This window comes from Diplotaxodon limnothrissa, linkage group LG1, assembly GCF_057381915.1.
Source record: "Diplotaxodon limnothrissa isolate DT_005_m linkage group LG1, D_limnothrissa_male_GT1.1, whole genome shotgun sequence".
Lineage (NCBI taxonomy): Eukaryota > Metazoa > Chordata > Actinopteri > Cichliformes > Cichlidae > Diplotaxodon > Diplotaxodon limnothrissa.
In genome coordinates this window covers 12942074-12967506 of record NC_140596.1, presented here as the reverse complement: position 1 = coordinate 12967506, position 25433 = coordinate 12942074, and the positions used below count along the sequence as shown (strand labels likewise).

Sequence of the window (25433 nt, the reverse complement as noted above, 5' to 3'; positions counted from 1 at the left end):
AGCTGAGATTGCAGCCATGCTGCACTTATTCAATTTGGCAGAGAGTTTACATTTTAATTATCTCCCTAAGGAGTTCTTAAATTATTAGATCTTTCTCTGATTGCGAGAGTTCTCTTGTTTAACATGTTTTGGCACAACTTCTGCCTTTGGAGCATTACTTCCTGTAACGTGGAGTCGAAGTTGCAGAACATTTCTGGCCTGATTCAACTGGTAAATTTTGCATCTGCCCTCAATGGGCTCACTGACGTCAAACCAACAGGCCGGAGCGAAAATGAAGGCATGCTAACTCAATGTAAAGTATTGATGAACTAGCAAATTAAAAAGATCAATTCAGTCAATAGTTCATTGACTCTTCCAACGGTATAACCAATTTGGATTCTAATTAAAGCAAGAAAATGATTCACATAGTTCTTACATTTGTAGTGCAGACTGTGTTAGCCTCTGCAGCACAATCTAAACACGGGCCTCTACGTAAACTGTTTATTTCTCTTTATTTTTCCAAAGTGCTCAATTGTCTTTTTTCCATTTGCTCTGAACAGGGGCACCACAAATATTTCTGAGAATAAAACATGTGATGATGCGGGGCCTAGTTATAGGGAGAAAAAAAACATGACAGCTGCTCTGGTTCTTCCATTCTAAAGTGGAAACTTTCTTACTGTACAGTAATATCGAAGCAAACTTAAACTGTCTAGCAAATGCCACACATACGGGATTTCACTAACAGAATTTCAACAAATTAAAAACAAACTTTCAGACTTGTCTGTAATCTAACCCTATTGGTAATTAGGGGGACTGTGGGTCTGCAAAATGACATAGTCTAAAGCGTAATGTTACCTGGCACTGTGCAGTGGTTCAGCACAGACTAAACACAGAACAGAAAGCTGCAATGAAAGCAAAATATAGAGGATGATCCTTGTTTAACATTTTCACTTTTTTAAAAACTAAACAGCCTGAAAACTTGCCTGGATTGCTTAGATCTTTGCCGTCCAAGCAGCTGACTGAAATTTCATTCTGTTTTCAATGAGCTGTTTTTCTTCACATTCCTCAAACCTCCACAGAGCTTCACAGAAAACACTGCAGCTCCAAGTTTTGATTTTCTGCTCTTTAATTCCAGAGAGGAATCACAAAAATTTGCCCCCCCCAAAAAAGCTATTTTATAATTTTTAATGGTATTGCACTTTAATGACATACCATACTTAATCTCATTTTTGTAATCATTATTTGTGCTGGAAAATTCATTTAAAAAATCCAAAACTTATTCATTCCTTCTCTTTGCCTGGAGGCTTTCTTCCACCACCCTCCCCCTTTCCGCTTTGCAGCTGTGCAGGACCTTCACCTATGCCCTCCTGCTGCGGCACCAGCTTCAAAATCACGAAGAAAGAGCCAGACAAAGAAGACTGAGCAAACACACACACCGTGAGTGACATCACTTCCCTCCAGCCCTCAGGGGAAAAACAAACCACATTAAGCAGCATTAATCTCATAACATCCTACAGAATTCATATTATCACCTCATGTCATTCCTGCTTCTGAACCTGTCAGACAGATATTGCTTCTATTTCATTAGTGAATAAAAAGGTACCCAAACAGTCCAGCTGGCTCCAGTATGGGCTCGTAGCATCAAGAGTTTGAGTCCATTTTGAAATCTTTACCACTTGCCTCACTCTTTTCATCTGCCTTTCTTTGGCTTTCTCTGTGTTTGTGTATAATTTTTCTGTTGTTTACTGACCTCTGGAGCAGAAATGTCATAACGTGAATCCGTAGATAGGCTGCTTACTTTGCTGACTTTACATTTTCACATTATTTGGGGGCTTTATTTTGTGAAATTTACCTTGATATGAAGGTTGTTTGTTTCAGACCTTCATTCTTAAGGTGACAAAGCTAGCTGGTAAATCTCTAAGCTTTAATTATTCGGATGAACCAATACCTCACTCTGAGATAATTGAACATGTATGGAATGAAAGGACAAGCCAATTATAGCTGATGGCACGATTTGCATCTCATGTTTAATTATCTTTCCTGTCACCATAAACACGTCCGTGTGTTCGATTGTGGAGGGGTGCAAAAGGGACCAACACCACAAATATGGCAGGCTACATAAAGCTAAGCAAACCGCTTGTGGCTACGCTCTTAAAGACCAGCTGTATTTAAATGTGCATTTAGTCATCAGGCTGTCTGTTTTCTGATAGCATGCAAACACGCACACTAAAGTAAGATCGCTAACATTATAAACAGGTTAACACTGACAGCGTGAAAACGTTTATAAGCCAGTGTTAGCCTTTAGCTTGCGCAAAGTTGCCAAGCTCCTGAGTCATACTATTTAAATGCTCTTATCTGCAAAGTGGGTCACCATAAAACAAAAAATCTGGCAAAAACTAACAATTTTTATTTTAGCTATTTTGCTTTTTTTTTTGTTATATAGATTATGGCAAGTGATTTTGGTTCGGGGTCCTTATACCATGTGGAAAATTTAGGTATGAGAATGGTCTCTCATCGCTAACAAACAAACGTTTGGTCTCAGAAATATTAATTCATGTGAGAAAGAAAGAATATCCAAAAGGAAGAAAAACATGGAGACAGCAAGCAGCTTTTTCCCCTTGCTTACGGGTACAAAACCTCACATTATCACTATCTCTGATATATGACGAAAGTGTCAAAACAACACATCTCAGGGTCATTTATAGAAGAAGCAAATTGGAACCTTTCAGATCTGAGTGCTCTCATCAACAGTCATCAATCATCAGTTTAAAGAGCGGTTGAATGAAATGTGGGGGTATTTTGGGGTCTGTTAGAGCTCAGCAAGATGAGGACATGGAGTTGAGTGTTAGTGCTGTTAGCTGTGCAGGAACATGTGGACTGGATAGTTCCCACTAACATGGCATCCAACAGGTGAGCGCAGGCCTTCGGTTTGACTTTGAAGCTTCTGAAAAATTCACATTTCCATTTCCTTTAAGAGATACTGTTTGTAAAGTGTACAGTTCAAAGAGATGTCATTTATTTAAACAAAAAGATGCTAAATCATATACTGTGTGGCTATGGTACATAGCTAATTTGCCCCTAGCCATGTATATTCTTCTTCTTTCAGCGGCTCCCTTTACTTTGTCTCCAAACCACTCGACCCAAGCTACACCTCTGATATATTAATTTCTAATCCTACATCTTCTGCTCACTCCTAACCAAAATCTTAACATTTTCAACTCTGCCACATCCAGCTCTGCCCCCTGTCTCCAAACCATACATCTTATCTTAGGTCTCACAACTGTCTCATAAATCTTACCTTTCATTCTTGCTGCTGTCCTTCCGTCACCAATCACCCTTGATACTTGTCTCCACCTGCTCCATCCTGCCTGCACTCTATTCTTCACCTCTCTCATGCACGGTTCATTGGTCTGGATGGTTGACCCCTTCCTCCCGAGTAGTTAAACCCATCCACCTGCACTGCCTCTTCTCCTTGCACCCTCACATTTCTACCTGCCTCCCTCCCATTCGGACACACGTCCTCCTGTATTCTGTCTTGCTTCTGCCGACTTCCATTCCTCTTCATTTCTCTTCTCTCCAGAGCTTGCCTCCACTTCTCCAGGCAGTCTTCCATCTGCTCCCTACTCTTATAAAGTGTGTACCTTATAGCTAGTGTCACAAAATCTTTCATCATTTTACCAAGAATACTGCAAGTTTACAGCCAGCTAGCAGCTACTACAGCTATACTGCTATTTTTATATACATAGGCACAGCAGTGATATCTTTAGTTGCGTGCATGTAAACTGTATGTGTGGAGAGCAAAGCCGGGGAGATTTGGTGAAATGCCATCTCAATATGTTATTGGCTATTATCTGACAAAGGCTGAGCTTTTGTTAGCTTGTTAAATGTATCTGTTTGGAAACAATGAGCAGCACACTGGCTTGGATATCCACCGGCTTCACCCATTCATACAAAAGATGAATGCAGTTACCTGGGTTGGGCATTTGAACGTTACAAGCTTGGTGAAACCTGATGCGACCATGGTAAAATAATAACTGGAAAAACTGAACAGCCAACTCCTGGGTGTCTTTTTTGTACAATCAAAAGCTGATCAAGTTTTCTCTAACTGAGAAATGGAGGACAATTTAATGTGTGAAACACTTGAAGACCATGAACTTTTTAGGAATGGTTAACTGGGATGGAATATTGGCGTTCCATCATTTCCATTCAACCTGATTATTTGGAATCAGAGGAGTCGCCCCCTGCTGACCACTAGAAAGACTCCAGACTTTTCAGACCCAGAGGCTTTTCATCTATTATACAGTCCCTGGCTGTGCCTGAAGCATTGAGACATTGGCTGTTACGCACAAATGCTAAGTCATCAGACAGTCTCGATTTAGCTGATGGTTGCAAGTTTTCCATGAATTTCTGTACAAATTAAATTGCAGTGAATCCAGTATGCTACTGCTCTTGTGACTATATTTAAAAACAAAACAGTTTCTTTCCCCTGCCTCCACAGGTAGCTGTATTAAATATATTTATCAACGAAAATATCTAATAAACTCACTGACACAAGCTTGGCTTTAATGTGAGCTGCACTACTTAGAGATTTTGTTTGGTGAGTAAATCCACAAAACACTGGGTGAAAATCCACAACTGACTGTCTGTCATTTACTTAACCCCAATAAAAGCTCCACGGTGGCCGTGACCTTAATATGAATAGCTGCTGTATGCTCCCTGTGTTCAAGTTCGCGTGCCACCACAAGGGGATATTATTTGAGCGCAGCAGTAGATTAAGGGTGATGTGATCAACAACTGGGCTTTTGTCAAAGTCAGAAGTAATTTGTGCAAAGTGTAAACTGCTTCAAATAGACTCCAGTATGGTCATTACCAGAAGGCTATAATCATATCAAAGTGGTTTACTCGAAGCTGCAGAGCTACTCAGCTTCAGCATCTTGTTGCTGCATTTTCTGTTTGTGAGTACCAAAATGTGAGGACTCCTTGGTACTGTAATTTTTTCTGTTTTTGCCAGTAGAAAGTAGAGACTAATTTTCTCTCTTGATTGTTAGATATATGTATGTTTTCACAGAAGTAGGTAACAGATTTTCTTGCCATCAGTGATATAAGAGTGAAAAGAGAAAACTAAATTCTGCCTGTTTTAGAGAAATTCGCACTGCTGAGTGGTATGGCCACCTCCTGTTGTTTCCAGCCTGACTTTTGCACGAGTTGAAAGATGTTAATCTTCTCACTAGTAATCCTTGTTTGAATTTGAGGGATTACTAAGGTCTCAGCAGATAAAGAAGAACAACTTTGATTCGTTGTGCGTCTATCAGAAACCATACGATAGAAAGAGACATCTGTACAGCCAAAAAGCAAAAGAGAGACAGACAGAAAGCCAAAGAGAAAATGGGCTTGTATCAGTGATTCAACCCTCGCTTGCAGTTATTCCTCTGTGTGTGAGTGTGTGTGTATGTCTGCTTATGCTGAGGGGTCACTGGCCTCTCCTTTATCTGTGGCACAGTCACGCAAAACCAGTCAGAGATTGACAACATTTGGAGGATAAAGTGTCAGGACTGTGTCGTGCTGAGCTATCGGATGCAGCCTGGAGCACTCTCCATCACATTTCTTTGTGTTAACACTCAAGAAATCTGACAAATTCTCACATAGCCACATGTCACTGAAAGCAAGGCACTGGAGACTAATTATTAATGTTATCTTCCTCCCTACGGGCATGAATGGTGGTGGTGTGCTGTGCATGAGTTTAATTTATGTCCCTGCTCCTTAGCGATCATTTTGATTGGATATCCTGTGTGCAGCAGAAGGGACAAACACGCTGTCTGTTGTTTTAGAGCCTTAGAGGAAAATTTGATGAGTGGAGTCCAAGGTTCTTTTTACCCCTTTCTTGCTGCAAAAAGAGATTACATGAATGGCTGAGTCTTGTTGTGCTCAGGTCTTTGCCTTTGTACATAATCCCCTGTAATTCTCTTTGTGGCGGACCCTCTCAGTTGTCACTCATTGTTTGATGGCTTCAGGGTTGCCCTGAGAAGAGAAACGCTGATACCCAACACAGCAGAGCAGGAAAACTTTCTTTCCACAAAGACATCTGTAACGGAGGTTCTTCTCTCTTCCATTTCTCTTAAGCCTTATAGTAGAAAATAAATTCAATATACTTTTATTTAGACGTGAGCCATAGCTCAATTTTCAGTTCCTCCAAAGTGTTAATCAAGTGGTCCACCCCCCATTCAGTTCATACACTACCTTGGTTTTTGTTTTGTTTTTGCTGGGAATTTTGTAATTATTCCTTTTTTAACTCCACGGATGTTTTGATGGTTTGGACTTGCCTTTAAGTCCTTATGTCATGTCTCACTCCAAAAATATCTTAATACCGGTACTTACAATATGTGTATATACAATATACATTAAACTGTCGATAGAACTTTTTCCGCGTTTGGCAACGAATAATCCAGCTCTTTATAGTAAGATTTTGTTGCATTACACGTAAATATTAATTTTTTCCCGTAGTAATTGTAAACTACATGATCGCGGGGGCGGCTGTAACGCCTCTGACATCTTTCTCCCTTTGTTTCACCGGAGGTGATCGCACATGTGTGCTGCAGACTCCTGCTGAGCACTCAATGGTTGCAGGCAGTGTGCGTGTGCTGTGGGAGGAGCTAAAGTTTGGATGCATGAAAGCGACCAGCCTTTAGTTTGTAGTAGAGGAGGCTCGTCTTCACACGCACTGAGGATGGACTTCGCCTCACGGACGAGTTAATGGACTCAATAACCTACGCGTTAAAGCGCACTTTACTGCGGATTTAGAAGATACATCGATTTCGACAGTTGTTCCGGTGACCGTGAAGATTTCAGCTGTAACCGAGGTCTTTACACTGCAGCTCGTGGATGGTAAGGTCTTTTTGTGCCTTCCTCGTACTTTTTGTTGCCTGTCTCCACTTTAAACACCTTTAAGGAAAAGAAATGAGAGGCAGGGGGAAACAGTTTTTTAATGTTTTATTAGAGGAAAAAAATCTTTGCGGACATTTGTGGTCCGGGACACAAGTGTGAATTTTAATTGTTTAGTTTAAGTAGTTTATTGTAAGATGGGGTCCTTAAAGGCAACTGGGATTTTTAATGTAATGGTGTAGGTTACTGTTGCATTTTAATTATTATTGTTATTATTATTTCTGTCGCTTTAAAAATTAGTTTGCATGTTTTTCTACTTGGAGTTTACATTTTTTGTTGCTCATCACAGTGCTGATTCATGCCCTGCACATTTTCCCTGTTCATTCCTAAAGAGAATGCTCCAAATATTAATTACTTTTGATAAAAAAAAATAGAATTCTTTGCATTGCAGCTTTAGAAAGGGGTTTTTCGGATTGTTGTAAAAGAAGTATGTTGTATGTAGGTGTGGAGAGAGCCGCTGGACTTGGCCTCTTGTGTTTTCTGTCGCACATGTGGGTAAACAGCTGCTATTTCCATTTAACCCAATAAAACAACGAACCAGAAACCGTTCTGATGACCTGATTCTGCTTTGTTTTCACCAAACATCGGGCGAAAAGTGTTGCTTCTAAGTCTCGATCAGTCACTCATTTCTGTAAATACCACGTGGAGTCGTTTTGGAGTAGATTCTGTCCGGTTTTACACTTGCTTAATGACACCTTTCCTGTTATTCTCTTCCAAATAGCCACCTCCTCTTATCTCCTTTGGCATGTTGGAGACTGTGTTGACATACCTCCTGTATCACTTTGCATTTCTATGAACCAGACACCGTTTGACCGCAGATAAAGCATCCCATTTCCTCTGTTTTTGGTAGGGATTTCTTAGAAAAGGCGTTTTTTTTTTTTAAATTTATCCTGAACTGCTGGATCAGATCTGGTGGTTATGATGCATGTGAGAGCAAACGACTTTCAGAGTTTAGATATTACTGATATGATTTACCAGAGTAAGACTGTAAATGACCAGTGGAGCAGTTTTCCCTTCAGGGCTGTGCTGTTCTTCGTCTCTGTGTGATATTGTATCAAGAGCTAACACTGATGGGCTCTAGCGTTTATACTGTAAACAAACTGAAGAAACGTTCCCTCTAGGAGCACATGCAGCAGCATCATAATGTGTGCTTCCCATCTTATCCTCTGTGTCTTACTCTGAAACGCATAGACACTCATGCATAAGCAGACCCCCACCCACACGTTTAAACAATCAAAACACACACACACACACTCTCCACCCAGCACTCCACCCACTATAACAACTTCAGAGGAATGGTCAGCATGTGGAGAGGTTGTGGTAAACGAGTGGGAGGGCAAGTGGAGACCCAGGAGAGGAGACACTCTGTTGCTTTTAACCCTCAGAAGGTTAGTGATGTTCCATATCATGACTAGAGGGATTCGATTTGTTCAGGGCAAACTGATGGGAACTTGCGTGTTGAGAGGCCCCAGATGTGGGAACACAGTCATTTTGCTGGGCCGAAGCCAGATCGCACCCAGCGACAGGGCAGACGTTAAGCCAGCCATTGCTGCCTTTTCATCAGCCCAGTTAAGTTTGTGCAGAAGACAGAAAAGAGTTTCTCTGTCCTAAACATAAATTTGTTTAATGTGCATGGTTTGCTTTGCTGATGTTTTGCCACGTAAACATTTGGCAGTAACAGCACCTCCCTTTGAGGAATTTGTGAGAATTCTTTCAGTGTTAATGCTACACAAACTGTGAAAAGTCACACTGTGCTTTTGCACATTGGTGATAAGTTCACATTTCTTTTTAATGGTTCACATTTGCATTCACTAAAACTTGGCTCTAGACCTTTTTGCTGACTTTATCGCTGTGTCCTTGCATAGCTTCGCCTGCCATTTGCAAGGCCATTCATATTCAGTGTGACCTGCAGGTCGTGTAGAAAGGCTGGCCAGGCCCTGCAGGGGTATTCAATGTTGGGTCAAAAGAAGACTATGAATGCAGGTGACACTTCTGAGGCTTTTTCTGATGAGCCAGAAATTCTTCAGCACATTGGATTTTCTTCATTTATTGCTGCTTTATACTCTGGCATTGCTTTCATAAACAAATCTGGTTTTGATGGTAAAAACATGTGTTCTATCTGCATTTCACTAATTCAAGTCAGACTGCTGTTATAAAACTGAGCAGTTGCAGACCCCTGTTGAACTCTGTTTGGGGGCAGAATTGCAAAAACATGTTGGATAATACATGTCGAGCTACTCAGGTTTATTTTGAAGGACGGTTTATACCACTTGGCTGCATCTGTCTGACAAGTTCATCAGAAGTGCTCTCTGACTTCCACGAGGGTTTAACTAAGGTAGCTGTCTTTGAATGGAAACATGTTATGTAACGTGGAGCTCTCCTCCAGAGACAAATGAACGTCTTCTGCATTTTTCTTCTCTTATTTTGAAAGAAGTGTGGAGAAAAATATAAACAGTGACTTTGTAATGGAAAACAGACTTACGATGTGCCTGGAATGCTGAGATCCAGTATTTATTTATATAGTAAATTACCAGAGACCCATATTATTAGGTTATTTAAACCTCGCCTTTTCCTAAATAATGAAAAAGTGCTGTGCACTCAATAAGGAAGAAAACTCCTTTATGTGAGGACCTTTATGACCGGTATTGGTAGGTGTAAAGTGGCACAATAGGAGGAGGGGAATTGTACCATTTTGTTTTGTTTTTCTTTGTATAAGCTGTTTTTGTTTTATTTCCCGTGTTTGGATTCTTGCTTCTTTTTTTCCCCCTCACAGGAAACTGGCACGGTTTGCCATGGTTTTCAGGGTTTTCCATGAGGTCATAGCACCTGATACCAAATACTTTTTTTCAGTACCTGCTCCCCCGGTGTTCCAAGTGATCCAAACAGGTACTAAAATGTGGCGTCTTCGGTCTGCATGCCACCGATTGACTGGTCAGTAGCATCATTCCATGAGTCATGAGAGCGTCTTGTTCACAAAAGTTAAAACCGCCATTTTTGAAACCCAGCAACGACACATGCTTACTGCTTGCTATATCGATATACTCCAGTAGGAAATGGACCCCCTTCGTGGAACAGAAAGCCAAGGTTAACCATGAAGTTATCAGGATAACAGAAGATCCTTCTGTTGTGTACAGGCCTCTTGTTTCAACAGGTGGTGGTTACACACAAACACATACAGCAGTGCAGCAAAGGCAGTAAACATGGAGGAGCATAAAGAAACATCAACTAATGTAAACAGTGCTGGATTTAAAATATGTGCAGTATTTCTCAGATTAATGTTTCCAAACAGAAAGAAAATCTGACATGCTTTTTGTACCATAATGGGCAGAATTTGGCAGATGGTGCTCAATAAATTCACTTTAAGTGAAAAGTTAAACAAATTGGCCTACTAGTTCTTTTATGATTATAAACGTTATCTTAATGTGCTGTACAGGGCTTTGCTGTTGTTAAATTAAGATATTCAGGAGTTTTAATTTTGTTTTGAGTGGTATTAAATGGCGTTATAATGATCATTATTATTGTAGTAGTAGCCTTGTGAAAGGCAGAGGGAGGTTGTTGCAGTAAGTCCAATGACTAAATTGAGGCTAAAGAAAATATTAATGATGTCAGGATTTTATTTATTTTTTTCCCAGGCCTTCACTCCCCAGCCAAGCAATTTTTGTACACTCTTTAATTAAGAATTGATTTTGCCATTTTGTTAGCAGTCTTTTAGATCGTTTCCAATTATTTCCCTATAAATGATTATTGAACTCCAAATGCATTATGATATCATTCCCTTATTTGTTCCAAGTCTCCACTATTATCAGTAGGACCGTTGCCCAGAGGGACAGAACTGTTGACCTTTTACTTCCTTTATTGGCTACAACTGCTGGCAAAGACAAAGACAGAGCTCACGCCTGACGGTAAACAAAGCAGTACTGCTTCGGTTGTTCTTTTTGAAGTCCAGATGTTTGCTGAGAGTCAACAGCCAACTGCCTTGAAGCGGCCAACCTGACAAATGACTCGGACAAACTGTGTCATGTTTCCGCTTGGAATGAGTAATGAGAACAGTTTTGTGGTCAAGCCTTTTGGTCACGGTCATCGAAGTTCTTACCTGAGCACGCTGAAGTGAGTTTGGGTCTGACGAGGTGAAGTGGAGCCTGAAACAGAATATAGTCATCTGATATGCTTTTAAATCCTATTGCTCTGCTTGTCAAATCATGTAAGGAAATGAGTCCTCACATCGGTTTAACTACGGGGATTAATCGTGCACCGCACTCCCCCACCACCACTTTGACGTGTAAGTCATGAGATGAATAGCCCAGTATGGATAGCCAATCCTTTGGATTTGATGGTGTAATTAGCAGATGAACTGTGATGCTAATACAGCATGGTCCAGACCTCAGAAAGGCCTCTGTTGTGCAATTGCATGACTCTAAACTTTCAACTCTCCTTTGTGACACCACAGAGTTTGTTCACAGTCTTGCCTGACATCGTCATCGACCCAGCAGATGAATAAGATGCTGTGGTCCGTCGTGGCCATGGGCAACTTTCACAGCACCAGTGTGCCTCACATATCTGGGCTGCAAAATCAGAGGGAGGCCACAGGCACTGGAAAACAATTGAAAGGATTTTTCCCCTCACTGCTAATGTTTTCGGACAATCATTAAACTTGGTTCTGTCAACTAAGCAGTCAAGAGCCCCAAGCAAGTAGGAACGTAAAATTCTTTCTCTGTTTTTGTGGTTCAGTCTTCCAGGCCACACTGTTAGTCTGTAATCGTGAGGATTTCCTGATTAATCAGCACACCATATTAGTCTAAATGGGTCATTAGGGTAAAGTGTGGTGAGCTTTTCAACACAGAAGCACACAATAAACACTTTGTAGTTTAGTGGACTGAAGGGGGAAAATTGCTATTCAATTTTTATCATCATAAGAGCTCCATGTCTCCAAATTTTTCTGTAGTTTCTGTATTGGGACTGTGTCAAGAGAGAGAAATTATGCCTCCTATCACACTGCGCTCTGACTGACGCACGGCTCATTACTGACGCTTTGCAAGTTTTTCAAGAACTGATCTCCCACCGTTCCCCGTCAAGCTTGAATAATTTCAGGGAAGGGCAAGTCTGTATCAGAGGGAATAAGGTGACCCTTACTCTCCTTTAAGCACTTATCTCCTCTGCCAGTTCTGCTTCACTCACTCGTTTGAAATGATAATTGCCACTTCCTGCATGGCAAAGCTGAGCAGTATGTAGACTAATGTAAAAAGGGGGTTTGAATATTCCTCAGAGCCAATTCTAGCTTTGGATCAGACTTGAAGCGTTGTCACATCATGGTGTAATTTCAACACTTTGTGGCTGTAGCATGTTGGAATAAATGTCACAGAAAGACAATTCCAGTAAGTAGCCTCATAGATGCCACTCAGGGATGTAAAATCACTGGGTTCCTGCATTTCAATGAATGCCTTTGACTCTGACGCACAGACGTGATGGGATCATGGAAACGGAGCACGTACTGTAGTTAAACAATTAGCACACATCTCGCTGGTAGCTTAAGGTCATGCAAAGCCAATTAAGGCACATTCAGTACTCAGCCTGGTACCTGATTAACATATGAGAAGAAGGTGTGGCACATAGAACTGGATGAACTGCTGAGTGCATGTATAAGATTCAAACGAACACCAACCAATCATGTTACACTGGAACACTGCTTCAGTTCTCTGGTAGCTGTTACTACTTTAAAACAACCTGTTTAGGGACATTTTACTGTGGGGAATACATCAGGCATGGTTGCGTCGCTTGACTTCTGGAGTTCTTTACATACACTAAAGACAAAGCTTGCAGTTTCACCAGATGCATCCAAAAAAGCAGGTTTCTGCTCTGCATCGCTTTAAAAAAAAGTTTTGTTTTGTGTTTGCTATTGGTAGACCAGGTGCTTCACATCTGAAATGCTCTTAGGTAGGTTGAAGCTGTGCAGAGCGTGGAGCAAAACTAAAGATGAAAAACACACCAAAAGATCTTTTAAGTGCCTGGATGCTGACCTGGAGCCTCTTGCAGGTTTTCTGTGGTTTCTTATGCCATGAGATTGGTAGTCGGGGGAGACCTTCATGGACAACACTTATGTTGAGCCATCCTGCTGAAACTAGATCAGATTGGTATCTAGCAAGGAAGCCAGGTAAATGCCTCCAAGCATTTCCTTTGTATGCGGGGTGGAGCACAGTGGGGGAGGCGGATACGATCGGGGACTGTTGCAACAATGTTTAAATGGTTAACATGACATGAATATCAAGACTCGATGGTTTTAAAGTTGTTCCTGGTTAGATTCTTTTACAAATAACCGGCGATCTATACATGCCTTCTTGGTCATAAACTGTCAGATACATTGGTACTACTCTTTACCTCGAACAAGAGATGTCTGTCATAAATGCTTACTAGTCTTATTAATGCTGTCATTTATAATTTATTATGGGTAGGATTTTGCTGAACTCATTGCCTCTGTGTGTTAATTGTCAAAGCAGATTAAAAAATTGTGGACATTTGGATTTATCGGAGAAGTAGTATGTTGCGCTTTCAGTAAGTCCGCTTTGTGTCTGCTACGCTGAAAAGGAGCTTTGATCTAAATTCATTTCTATGCAGTGGCAGTTTGAACCATGAGTGAGTGAGTATTTGGGGGTTTATTGAAAGTGACTGGGTTATGAACTGAAGACCAGGACTTGCTGTTTGGTCACAGGCAAATTTTCTTCACAGCGAATGCCTAATTTGCTTAGTTTTTCCAGTAATTTTATCATTTGAAAGTCATTAAAAATCCTTTTGTATCTGAATCCAGAAGGGAGATACCACAGCAGGATGCATTACAGCCAGTCATCAACACAAAGATGATTCTGTGAATAATTAATAACTCATGCAGGGAAAAGTCATCTTCCTTGTATCAGTCTGGGATCACACATATGAATAAGTAATTGAGTACTTAATTGAGTTTCAGTTCTCAGAGAGTTCCACATTAGTGTCTGATGATTCCCAGTACAGGGCACAGGTAGTGGATTACAGCTCACAAGTCAGTATTGCTTCTTAGATTTCCCTCTTCTTTGCTTTTTCAAACTTTGTGTTTGTATCAAACTGCTTGGTCTGAAATCTGTGAAGCAATTTTTCGAGATGGATGTCGACCATTTGTGGATATTTGCATAAAGAAAATGGAAAAAGTTATAGTAAATGAACAGGTCCTGATAAGCAGTCATATCTGATTTTTGAACCGTTTGTACAAATTTGGCTCTTTCAGAGGAAGTTTGCCTTTAGGCACCAGGATTCCCAGTTCACAGCTGCTCCATATTAAAGACCAAAACGTTGGAGCATGCATAAAGGTTTTCATTTCATTCCAGGTTAAAATCTCTTCTGTGTGCAGACACCGAGGTCTCCATTTGGTTTCAGAGCCAAGAAAAAAATTCACATTACCTGCAGGGTAGAAATGATATTGGAGAGGCAGTAGAACATTTTGTGTTCATGTTTTTCTTTTTCTCTTTTATCTTCTGTTGAATAAATAAGTGAAAGCAGAGAGGAAGCCTGCTTATTGATGGCCTTCATTGATGCACTTTTGTATTTATATTTTATTACTTTATGCTTTTGAGAATATTTACTTTCAGTCCACTTTCAATTCCCTGATCTAGAGGAAGTTCCTTTCAAGAAGCAAAGACAAAAATATTTTGATGGAAAAATGTTTTTTTTCTTTGTTTTTTTTTTTTTTTTTTTTTTTTGTTTTTTTTCAAAGCCTGCATTGTTGAGTTATGAGGAGGTTGTCCATATATAAACCACTCAAAGGCTTCTGAGAGAGGATATCCTGAAGATTTCTCTGATAGAAGTAGCTAGGAAAGAAAGAAGCCAATTTAGCACTACTGTAGAGGCACTCAAGATTTTAGCCAAATTTGAGTGTGGACTTCCTGTTTTTAAAAGTCCACCTCGTTTGAGTATGTTATCAGCATGGTGATGATCAGAACCCTTTTTGAGATGGGTTGAATTTGCGTAGGATAATACGCTTGTCTCTCTTTTTTCTTTTTGTTTTTAATAAAAAGTAATTGTAGCTTAAGAGTGATATCTACATGCGAGTTTGCAATTAATGACATCATCGCAGTTGTCTACACATCTCTGTTGTCTGACATCTTTATCCCTGAGCTCCCTCATCCAGACATGCTGACTCATGCTTAACCGTCATGTAAACTCACAGAGTCACTGTGATGATGAATTCACTATGTGCTCTGCCAGCTTAGCAAACAATTGGTGCTGTCTCAACTGCTGCACGGGGTGCTTATGGTTTATTTTTAACCCAGTCGTGATTTATTTAGCGCACTCCCTTCTTGGTGTGGGAGAAGTCTGCTCACCTGAAAGTTTTCCTTCTACTACCCACAGTCCCATTCCCTGGTGGACAGAGTAAGCGTTAACGTTTCACCTAATGTTCCTGCAAAGTACAGCATGCAATGTTTTACCTCACGGATATTTGAAAAGTAGTTCACCTTTTACCCCTGATTCATTAAGATTCAGAAAGGTTAAAGTTAGTTTAACCTATTAACTATTTATCTGATGACGTGTTCTTTAAAAACAAAGTAAATATTGCCGGTATGTCTAGCAAGGTGGGTTGAAAAAAATGATTTGGAGTCCATGCCATTGATTTGGGTGGGGAAAAAAATGTACCTCCCTCAGCGATCTTGATTTTTGCAATAATTATGCATTGCGCACCCAAGAAAGCAGGCTGCTAGTCTGAGTTATGATGACAGACATAGTAAGGAGTCTCTGCCTTGTCAGTCGCCTACTGAGGCCTTCTTTGCCGAAGATGATAGCTCCACAAATCTTTTGTAAATAGTAATTTAAACCCAAGAGGCCACATTAAACATTAACGTTAACATTTATTTGATTTAAACATTGCTGTCCTTTTTTGTTACTGGAAGAAGTCATTACATCATTTTGGATACAGTTCCCCAAAGTCACCCTTAAATCTGGCCTGACGGACACAGATAAGATTTGATGGCAACTTGTGCAATTAAAAATGCTTTTCTAGTTCCCTTTCACTTAGATGTGCTCATGATACTGTTAATGGATTGGACCGCAGCCTAATCTACCCTCATGTCAAAGTCAGTCATACTGCTCTCATCACAAGGTCCTGCCTGGCTGCTGATTATCTCCATAAGTGCCTCATTTTGTGCCAAAGACCAAATGTGAGACAAGTCACTTTGCAGAGAAGAGTTATTGAGAATTCGTAGCCTAGCACAAAGCCCAGTCTTTTAATCAAAAGCTAGCCAAATGGTTAGCATTCATGCTGCTACCTTTCCAATGAACTCGACATGACCTGACGGAGTGTATCGCCCAATGTGTCTTTCACATCCTTTTGCCATATGAACAGATGCAGGAATTAATAGGGAGCCTCGAGGGAGGTTCAGAAGGTTAATGAATCTGTAGCTTTAAGCAATATGGCACCAGATTCACCCTTCACAGATACAAGGAGCAGCAGACCCTCGCCTGCATGAGCAGATGGGTCCAGTGGCATTGAGTATAGTTGCTCACTTTTACTGTAGCAGCTCTGGTTGAATAGAATTCTAATTCTATAAATCCTATAATTGTTACCTCTAATTAGATCACTTTCTTTGGTCGAGCACTTGCTGTCAAATATGATTTAATGCTTATTAATATTTAGTACTTTTTTCCTTCAGACCCTTGTTGCATTGCTTTTGAGATTGGATTAGGACACTGCATGAGTACTTTGACTAAAATGCATTTACGTATGATGGGGTCTTTTTAAAATCTGAAAGAAAAGAGGATGAATGCAGTATTACATCAGTTTACTTGGCCTTCGTGCCCTTGTTAAGGCTGAACAGATCTGCCTGAGGCCTGCAAAGTGTCCATCTAGTGCTCCTCAGGCACCGGGCCCAGTTATATGAACATTTATGAGTCATCATGTGTCTTGGATTCCCCAGATACCTTGTTTCCTATTCAGGTGCATGGGCCTCTTGCTATTGGCATAGTTTTGTCAAAAAAGACAAAACAAACTTTTTTCTCTTTTTTTTGAGGCCAATATTTCTGTAAGGAGGCAGATGAGTAAACTGTAAGTAAATGTGTTTTTGTTTTAGTTTTTTGGCTTAATTCTTTGGTAGAAGTCACGACTAGGTGTGCATGTGATAGGTCTGAATGTTTTTGCTGTAATTAAGCAAACACGATTGTGTAAAATGTTTTCTGAACCAATTAAATTGGAACCAAATTACTCATGACTGAAATTTTGGTGAAATTTTTGGTGGGCATCAGCTACATTTTTGAGGTGGTAAAAGGTCAATTTAAGTGTGTTGAGATATTTCTTCATGCATTACTGCCCTAAAGAGTTTGATGAATTAGGAAGCTTTTAAGCCGAGTGGCAGGAAACACTTCTAACAGCACGCCTCTCTTTTCATTAAAATTTAAAACACTTGCAGTTACATAAGGATGTGCCCTGGGAACATGGAGGCTTGAGGTGTGCAAGAGATGCTGGGCAGCCAAGCTTGTTGTCCCAGCAGGCATGAGAGGGACCACCGGAGGCAAAAGGAAATGTTAGAGTACCGTGGGTGGATGTTTCAGCCCACAGTGACTCAGCTAGCTTCAGTGGAGCAGCAAGAACCACAGCAGGCCTGGCAGTGAAGTGAAGAGTGACACAGACCTATTAGTTGGATGCTGCAGACCCCGGGGAGGGGAGACCAGGGTGTGACACTGAGATACAGATGTATTCAAGTCAGCTCCCCACTCTTCAGACTGGGCAGGTAGCAGAGTATGTTAAAAAGTATTATTCAGGCTGCTCAAAAGTTTAAAATGGTACTTTCCAGCTGGGCCCTACCTCCGCAGATGCCCAGGAGCTACTTATTGTCCCACGCTCATCTTGGTCTGCTGTATTTATTGGCTGTCATAAATATTTGCATGAGGTCTTCAGGGAGTTCCTTCAATGATGCGAGAGACGCCATGTGCTCTGCAGTGTTTACTTTCTAAACCTAACCACCTCTATGGGTTCTTCAGGGAGGCATCTAGCACTGCCGGGCAATAAGGAGTAGGGAGTTATATCAAACACGAGGGCTTTACTGAGCTCACTGAACGGAGGCATCTGTACTCCGGTCAGGATATTGGTGAATTCATAAGAATCAAGTAATAGTTTGCACTCTGGTTTAGGTCTGAAAACACTGGCAAATATATGATCTACAGCTGTTTTGGGTGCACAACAGGCATGTGGTATTGCTGTAAGGAGTCAGTAAGGCCATCACTTGGACCAAGATTGAAATATATTGCAAGCGTGCATACCCCACCTCAGACAGGGTTGTAATAACTTTGGTGATCCCCTGGACTTTCAACTCGCATCATCACTGGGTCAAAATTTTTAGAAAAGATCATTTGTTTCGGCCATAGCGCTTCTATTTTTGTGTTAATTTGAAATTGCAGTATACTGCGTACAAAACTGGTTATTTTGATTTAACAAGTTAAACCAAACAGGAGTCACTGAATGTGCTTTATAATTTAATACCTCTTTAATACTTCTCCAGGCTTACAAAAACAGTCTAGGCTCTTAGTTTTGTTTTTTGTTTTTTTTCACAGCTCTTTTTGATTCAGTATCTGTTCTCTCATGACATTGCTTTTGGTGAAAGAAATGCTTTGTTATCAGTGAAAAAACTCATAAAAAGGTGCCACCTGTGTTCAGTTTCAAATGGTAAACAAGCAAAGTGTCAACTAGATAGTAAACTGAGAGAGAGCTTAAAAGCCATCTTCCTCAGGTTTTGTTGGAGACCAACATGAAGGTGCTAATCACAAATATCCTTTCTTCTACGCAGGTTGGCGTCCACATTCTGGACAGGTGGCTTCGGATGGTTAAGTGTTAGTTTTGTCTGACGCAGCTATTGTAAAGCTGCTCATTTCCTGCTTTAAAGTATTGCACTGGTCATTTACTTAATTTCTACCTTGCTCATATACAATTTTATTTCACAGGAAAAGAGGGGCTTTTTTTCTCGTGGCTACAGCTCCGATTCATCATAACCTCTTTGAACCAGCAGGCAGTAATTAATAAAAATAGACCATGACTGTAATAGACCACTGTTTCTGTCACTGGCTAGCAAAGGCAGAAATGTGTCAACACCTAGTTGCAATAAACGTGACCTCAAAGAAAACATAATGCATCTTCATATTTGAAGGTTTGGGCTCGTGTCAACAATTTGTGTTTTCCTCAAACAAGCAAAAATAAATTATGACAGGTTTGATAGCTGTTGATGTTGTTTCAAAAAACTCAGAGGGTTGAAACAAATGGGCTGGTGCTTACTTTAAGTGCTTTTCAATAAAACTGACAGCCCACTAAACACAAAAATACCAGTATAGATTTACATAACATGCTTCTGATCTGTATACTCACACAAAGCAAATAAAAGCTGTTCATTGCACCTTCTTGTGACAAATTACCGGGTTGTCTTGGGAGTCACTGTTCTTTTATTTCCCCACATAGCCACAAAATTGGAGCCAGACTCCCGTATTATCTTCTAGGGGGATCTCTCACCGATTTGTTGACAGCATAATTAAATACAGAGATTAAAAAAAAATGTAGTAGGCGTTTCGTCTTTCAAACAGCAAATTGGATATTCACTTAGGCTTAAGTTTGTGAAACCCTTCAAGCTACCAGATGATGAGTATTTTCATTTTAGCTGGTTAGAGCGCTGAATGATCTGTTTTGCTGAGTTTTCTTTGTGGTGGGAAAATAACTAAAACAAAAGGTTGTTTGTTCACTATTGAAAGCTGAGGGGCAGATGGATGTGGAAGGTCATTTTTGGGTGATGCCGTTGTTGCTGGCAAAACTAATGAACACTCCTCTCAAATAACAGCTGTTTGAATTAAAATCCACAGCATCCTCTAGATTCTAGAGGATGCTGTGGATTTTAATTCTAGAGTCTAGAATGAGCCGCTGCTTGAATGTATTAGTCCTTTTGCGTTTGTAGTTTATGGTTATAGCGTCAGAAGCTGGATAAGGATCTGTTATTCCAGCTTGTGTTTCATCTTTTTTTTTTTTTCTTTTTTTTTTAAACTGTTGTTGGAACGCACATAAAGAAAAAACTTCTCTCTCTCCTTTCCACAGATCCAAGATGACTTTAACTAAGTGGAGTCTGGTTGGAGCTTAGCACTGATCAACCGCAGAGCACTATGAGAAGATGAAATCCAGCAGCCTTTAATCCAGAAAGGATTCCCCTTCTCTAGACTAAGAGGCTACAAACTGTATGTAAAGACCACTGGGAATACAAGACTCGAATCAAGGACACAATCCACCCCCCTCTGACTTGCAGGAAGATGGGAGTGAGAAAATAACCCTCTGTGGCATCAATAGGAGTTTAATGTGTTCCAAGGAATCTTAAAACAAACCTTGTACATCCGTGTTCATCTTAGACAAGCAGGCAACCATGTGGACATTAACTGGGACTGTCCACTGTCTTCCTGCTGCTGCACTGCTATTGGCTAGCTTTCTCCAGTCAGTGATCGCCACTGAGGAAGATGTCATACCTCGAATCAGTTTCCCATACAGTAAGTGTAATTTGTTTTCACTGATGACCAGTTGTGGCTTAACATTGTGGCTGTGAGTGAGTTTTGGCATTATTTCTCCAAAATCTACAGGTCTGTGCATATCACCGTAATGGTTTCCTTTTTTTACATCCTTTCATAAAGAAAACTACAACAACCAAATGTAAAGAGAAATTTTTAATATTACATGCAAATGACCCTGTCTTAAAAGCCTTTTTCTTAGAACGCTTAAAGTGGAAAAATGAAATGCAAATGCCACAACAATAAAGTATAAATATAATATTGCTTGTCTCGGTTTGCAGATCAAGCAAATAAAACATGAACAGAATTAAATAGAGGACTCGTTTCAGCACTGTGAACTCAGAGCAGTGCTTCTTTTTTTTTTTTCTTTTTTACTTGCTCCTACTTCATTACTGAGGTTTTATTATCCTCATTTTCAGCTCTATATTTTTATGCTTGTACTTCAGTAGGGTAGCTATGCATGATTCAGTTCAAATTAACCCTGATTTATCTTATTCTGGGGGCTTGGTACAGCTTCTCAATTTTAGTTTACTTCAGCTTTTTTCTAATTGCACCTCTGAAAGAACAGGTGAGTGTTGCTTCTGTGTGCGTGTGCATGTGCGTGTGTGAGATATCGTTTATTATTTGTATTTGTTAATATGTTTGTCTGAAACAGTCTCTCTTGTAAATAGGATATTGAGTAATTTTATGACAGGGTGTCTTAGCTGCTTTCAACAGGATATCAGAAGATGAGACACTGTTGTTGCAAAGGGATTGATATGGACAGCAACAATGTTTTAAACAATCATCATTTGTTACTAAGGGGCCCAAAGTGTGCCAGGATAAAGTCCTCCACACTATTACACAACTACCAACAACCTGAACCACTGATACGAGTTGGGACAGATTCATGCTTGTTTTTGTTTTTTTTGTTTTTTTTTTAATACCAATTTTTGACCCTACCATCCGAATGTTGCAACAGAAATCGAGACTCATCGGATGAGGTGATGTTTTTCTGATGTTGGTGAGCGCATGTGAATTATAGCCTTAGTTTCCTGTTCTTAGCTGACAGAAGTGGCACCCTGTGTTGGCTTCTGCTGCTTCAAGGTTCAATGTATTCAACGATGCTCTACTGCATGTTTTGGTTGTAAAAAGCCATTGCTTGAGTTACTGTGGCCTTCCTGTCAGCTGGAATCGGGCCTTTCTTCTTTGACCTATGGCATCAACAAGCCATTTTCACACAGAACTGGCACTCATTGGGAACCAGCCAGTGAGTGCCAGAAATCTGCCCCATTAGTTGTAATTTCAGCAAATGATAAGCCACCACCTAGAAATGAGAAACCTCCTTTCATCTTTCTTCTGAACTTAAGGAGACAAAAATATTGAGTATTAAGTTGAGAATGCACAGCTGTTTCTACTGAAAACATTATGTGTTGAATATGTAACCGACATAGCGGTAGTAAATAAAGGGGGCAGGGCCAGTTTTTCACAGTGTAACATAATAAATATCAGTGATGAGCAAAAACAACATACACAGCTGCAACAAGTCTGCAGGGAAAGAGGCTGTGGAGCAGTGTGTGCATAGATACATGTACGAAACCACAAGTGACTACAGGCCCAGCCCAGAAACACATATGCCAACTTAAGGACAACCGCACTACAAACATCTCTGCATAGATACATGAAATTACAAGTTTTGTTCCCTGAGGGGGTTTTTTCATATTAGATGTCACTTCACACAAAATTTACTGTCTCTCTTGTGTTTTGTTTTCTTTTTTTTCCCCTCTTGGGCCTTGACAGAAAGACTGGGGGAAAATATGCATAACACGTGACTCTGCAGAGTGCAGAGCAAATGAAGTGCAACAATTTGGGGCCCAGTAGCTGCTCTGTAGCACATACAGTCTGGCATCATACCTTCAAAGGCACTTGGTTGCTCTGTGTTTTTTGCTTCTAATTGACCTTTTGCTAATGTGCGACTGAGTGAAACAATTTATGATACAAATATAAACTTAATGTGTCTCCTGGCAAAATCCACTGATTGAATGGGAGACCTTTTTGCACCCGACTTCATCATCGTATGTAATTACTCTGCACACACTGCCACACGTCCTATTATAACAACTGTGGATTAAGCTTCCATAATTTAAACACATGCCGCTGTTTTCCTGTATTTGCTCTGCCGACAGCTTTTTGGGAATTGATTGATGCATTATGGAAGCTTGTGACAAATGAGGTAGCTGTTTGGATGTGGCTCACAGGGGAAATTGACAGATTTTTTTTTTTTTTTCTTCTCCCCCCTCCTCTCAGGAAAGTCCCACTAAACACATTTCAACATCCTGAATTAGAGCTGTTGAAATGTGCGGGTTTACATGGCCAACAAGATGCTCCTTAAAATAAGCTTCTCGCTTCATTCGTTCATCTGTCTGTTCTCATCCAGGCAAATAGTTTAGTCAAACATTAACCACAGCATAAGTTCATAAAGGTTTAGAGGTATATTGGCTCCTTTAAGCACACCTGCCTGTGTTTGAAGCCCCTCCCCCCAGAAGGTTTGTTTCCCTCCTCTTTAGCCACTTTAGTGAGCTGTCATCCTGTGATTCACATGCACCACCTCAAATTAGCATCTCTCATACCCAAGAACAACCTTTCACATCCTTGAGCCATTTAGCTTATTTCTCTAAGAGCTGAATAGACTAAATTGGCCCAAGGCTGGTTCCCAGCAAGTGAGTGTTTTGCAAACCACTGATGTTTCTTTCTACCCCCCTACTTTGCCTCACTCCACGCGGCATTCATCATCTTAAATTCATGTATTTTGACATGAACGATGAGTGATTGAGGTTGTCAGCTGGAGAGCATAAGTAGTAGTGTGAGAAAACAGTTTTTCAACTGACAATTTCGTGTAGAAAGTCTTATTTAAAAGTCACTGGCACTGATTATAAGCTCTTTAATGAGACAACAGCTTTGCACAAACACTAGCATGCTTCATATATAAACTAACCTTTGTTTGACCTCCACCACTGCTGCAAAACATGTAAAGCAGGTCACCTCTTTAAATAGCCGTTTCTGATTGGCATTGTCTGTAAGAAAAGGGGACCCGGCCTGTTTTCTGGAGAGAGCACCCTTGCCCTCTTCCTTGAAAAGCATCCCTCTTCCTTTTTGTCCTCCTTCCCTCTCTCCTCATCCTTCCTTCTCTCCTAATGAGCAAGCTAATCTCTCATGTGTAGTGAGTAGGGGTTTTTGTGGTTGCTGCAAAGGGAGAGCTTGTCTGTTTTTCATTATGGTTCTTGAGCAGAGGCAGAGCAGCACAAAAGATCATGGGACTTGGAGCTGTAAGCAATGGTTAGGCATACAGCATGTATCCCTGTTAGTTATCAGAAGCTTCTCAGACAGTACTTTCTGAAGAGGTGCACTGAAGAGATGGATTCTTTTTGTTCTTTAATTTTCTTTTCTTTTCACTTTAATCAAGGAGACATTCGAGTTCAGACTTGAGTACGTTAACTACAGTGTTTGTCACACACTTACTTGGGCGAGCCACCCAACTAAATTCTATTTTGCAATCTTTGTCTTTTTTTTTTTTTTTTCTTTTGTTCCCCCACAATCCACTGACACAGTCTCTTCAGTACTGGACAAACTCCTCACTTTTATTTTTGGAAAGTTATCACTAACCAGCTAGGCCCACTGTCCAACATACTCTCAAGTTGACCATTATAGATTGCAGATGAGAAGGGTAGCATATCCAAAACCTTCAGCAGATGGAGAACTGCTTCAACTGACAGTAGGGCTGCCACGATTTGTCGACTAGTCACGATTACGTCGACTATCAAAATCGTCGACGACTGATTTAATAGTCGACGCGTCGTTTGAAGCTTTGTAAGATCACAAAAGACGCAGGAATAAGTGGCAGGATTTAAGAGTGTAATAACGGACTGAAACAGAAGATGGCAGCATTGCATGTACAAGGATGTCAGCTACCGTTAAACCCCGAAGAAGAAGAAGAAGAAGAAGCAGCTGTGTCCCAGAATTCATAGCGCGGCCCAGCGCAGTTTCCAACAATGGCGGCAGTTAGTTAGTTTTAATGTTACTCTTATTATTCTTTCTGGGTCACAAAATAAACGTTTAACATATTTTCAGGCGAGAATGTAGCTGTGTAAACCTCAAATATCTGCTCAGTTTATCAGGACACCACATATTTTCAAAAGCGCTCCTACGTTTTCGGAGACATCTGTTACCCACTAGCTCGTTAGCGAGCTGGGGGCTAGGCTCACTAGCGCCGTGAGAACACCGGACTCCCCGCAAATCGTTTTCAAACCCACCGCCGTCTTTCGCTACTCAGGTTAAATATATATGAGTCACTTAGATAACTTAAAATGTTATTGTTTGGCTTTTTTTTTTGTATTTTATTTGTTCCTGAGTAAATCAGTTTGTCTGAGATTAAAGTTATAGTTTTTACACAGCTGAATAAACGTCAAGCAGACAACTGATTATCAGAAGTGTGAGATGCTCCAGAATATACTCCAGTGTCCTGTTATATTTTAGATAGCAAGGAGTTTATTAAACTTCACCGAAACAATCTGCAAATTTCATTAAAATTTAATAAACTATCATCTTGTCTTTATTTTTAGTTAGCACAGACCTTAAACACTTAAAGCTGTAAGCTAATGATAGTTATATAAGAGCAGATGCTGCTGGTGCAATAAGCTGTAGTTTTACGTCCAATGGATGATGATCTGATTAGTCGACTAATCGCAAAAATAATCGGTGACTAGTCGACTATCAAAATAATCGTTTGTGGCAGCCCTAACTGACAGTAGCCCCTTTTCCATTAGTACCCATTCGGATCGACTCGACTCGCCAAGGTTTTCAAGGTTTTCCAATAGGTGATAGTAGCCGGTACAAGGTGCTACAATAGTACCTACTCAACTGGACAGGTATTAAAATGTGATGTCGTAAGACTGCATGCCACCATTTGACTGGTCAGTGGAGTCACTCAATGAGTCATGAGA

The 25433-nt window shown here is 40.4% G+C and overlaps 1 protein-coding gene across 1 annotated transcript in view; it reads left to right on the top strand.

Annotated features, from left to right (window-relative positions):
* Positions 1-6689: 6689 nt before the first annotated feature.
* sema4bb (sema domain, immunoglobulin domain (Ig), transmembrane domain (TM) and short cytoplasmic domain, (semaphorin) 4Bb) overlaps positions 6690-25433 on the top strand; it is a 49206-nt gene continuing 30462 nt past the window's right edge. Inside the window, exons 1-2 of the mRNA XM_085352926.1 lie at positions 6690-6861; positions 19997-20436. Coding sequence (XP_085209052.1) covers positions 20316-20436 — 121 coding nt within the window. The 5' untranslated portion in view covers positions 6690-6861; positions 19997-20315. The remainder of the gene's footprint in view (positions 6862-19996; positions 20437-25433) is intronic.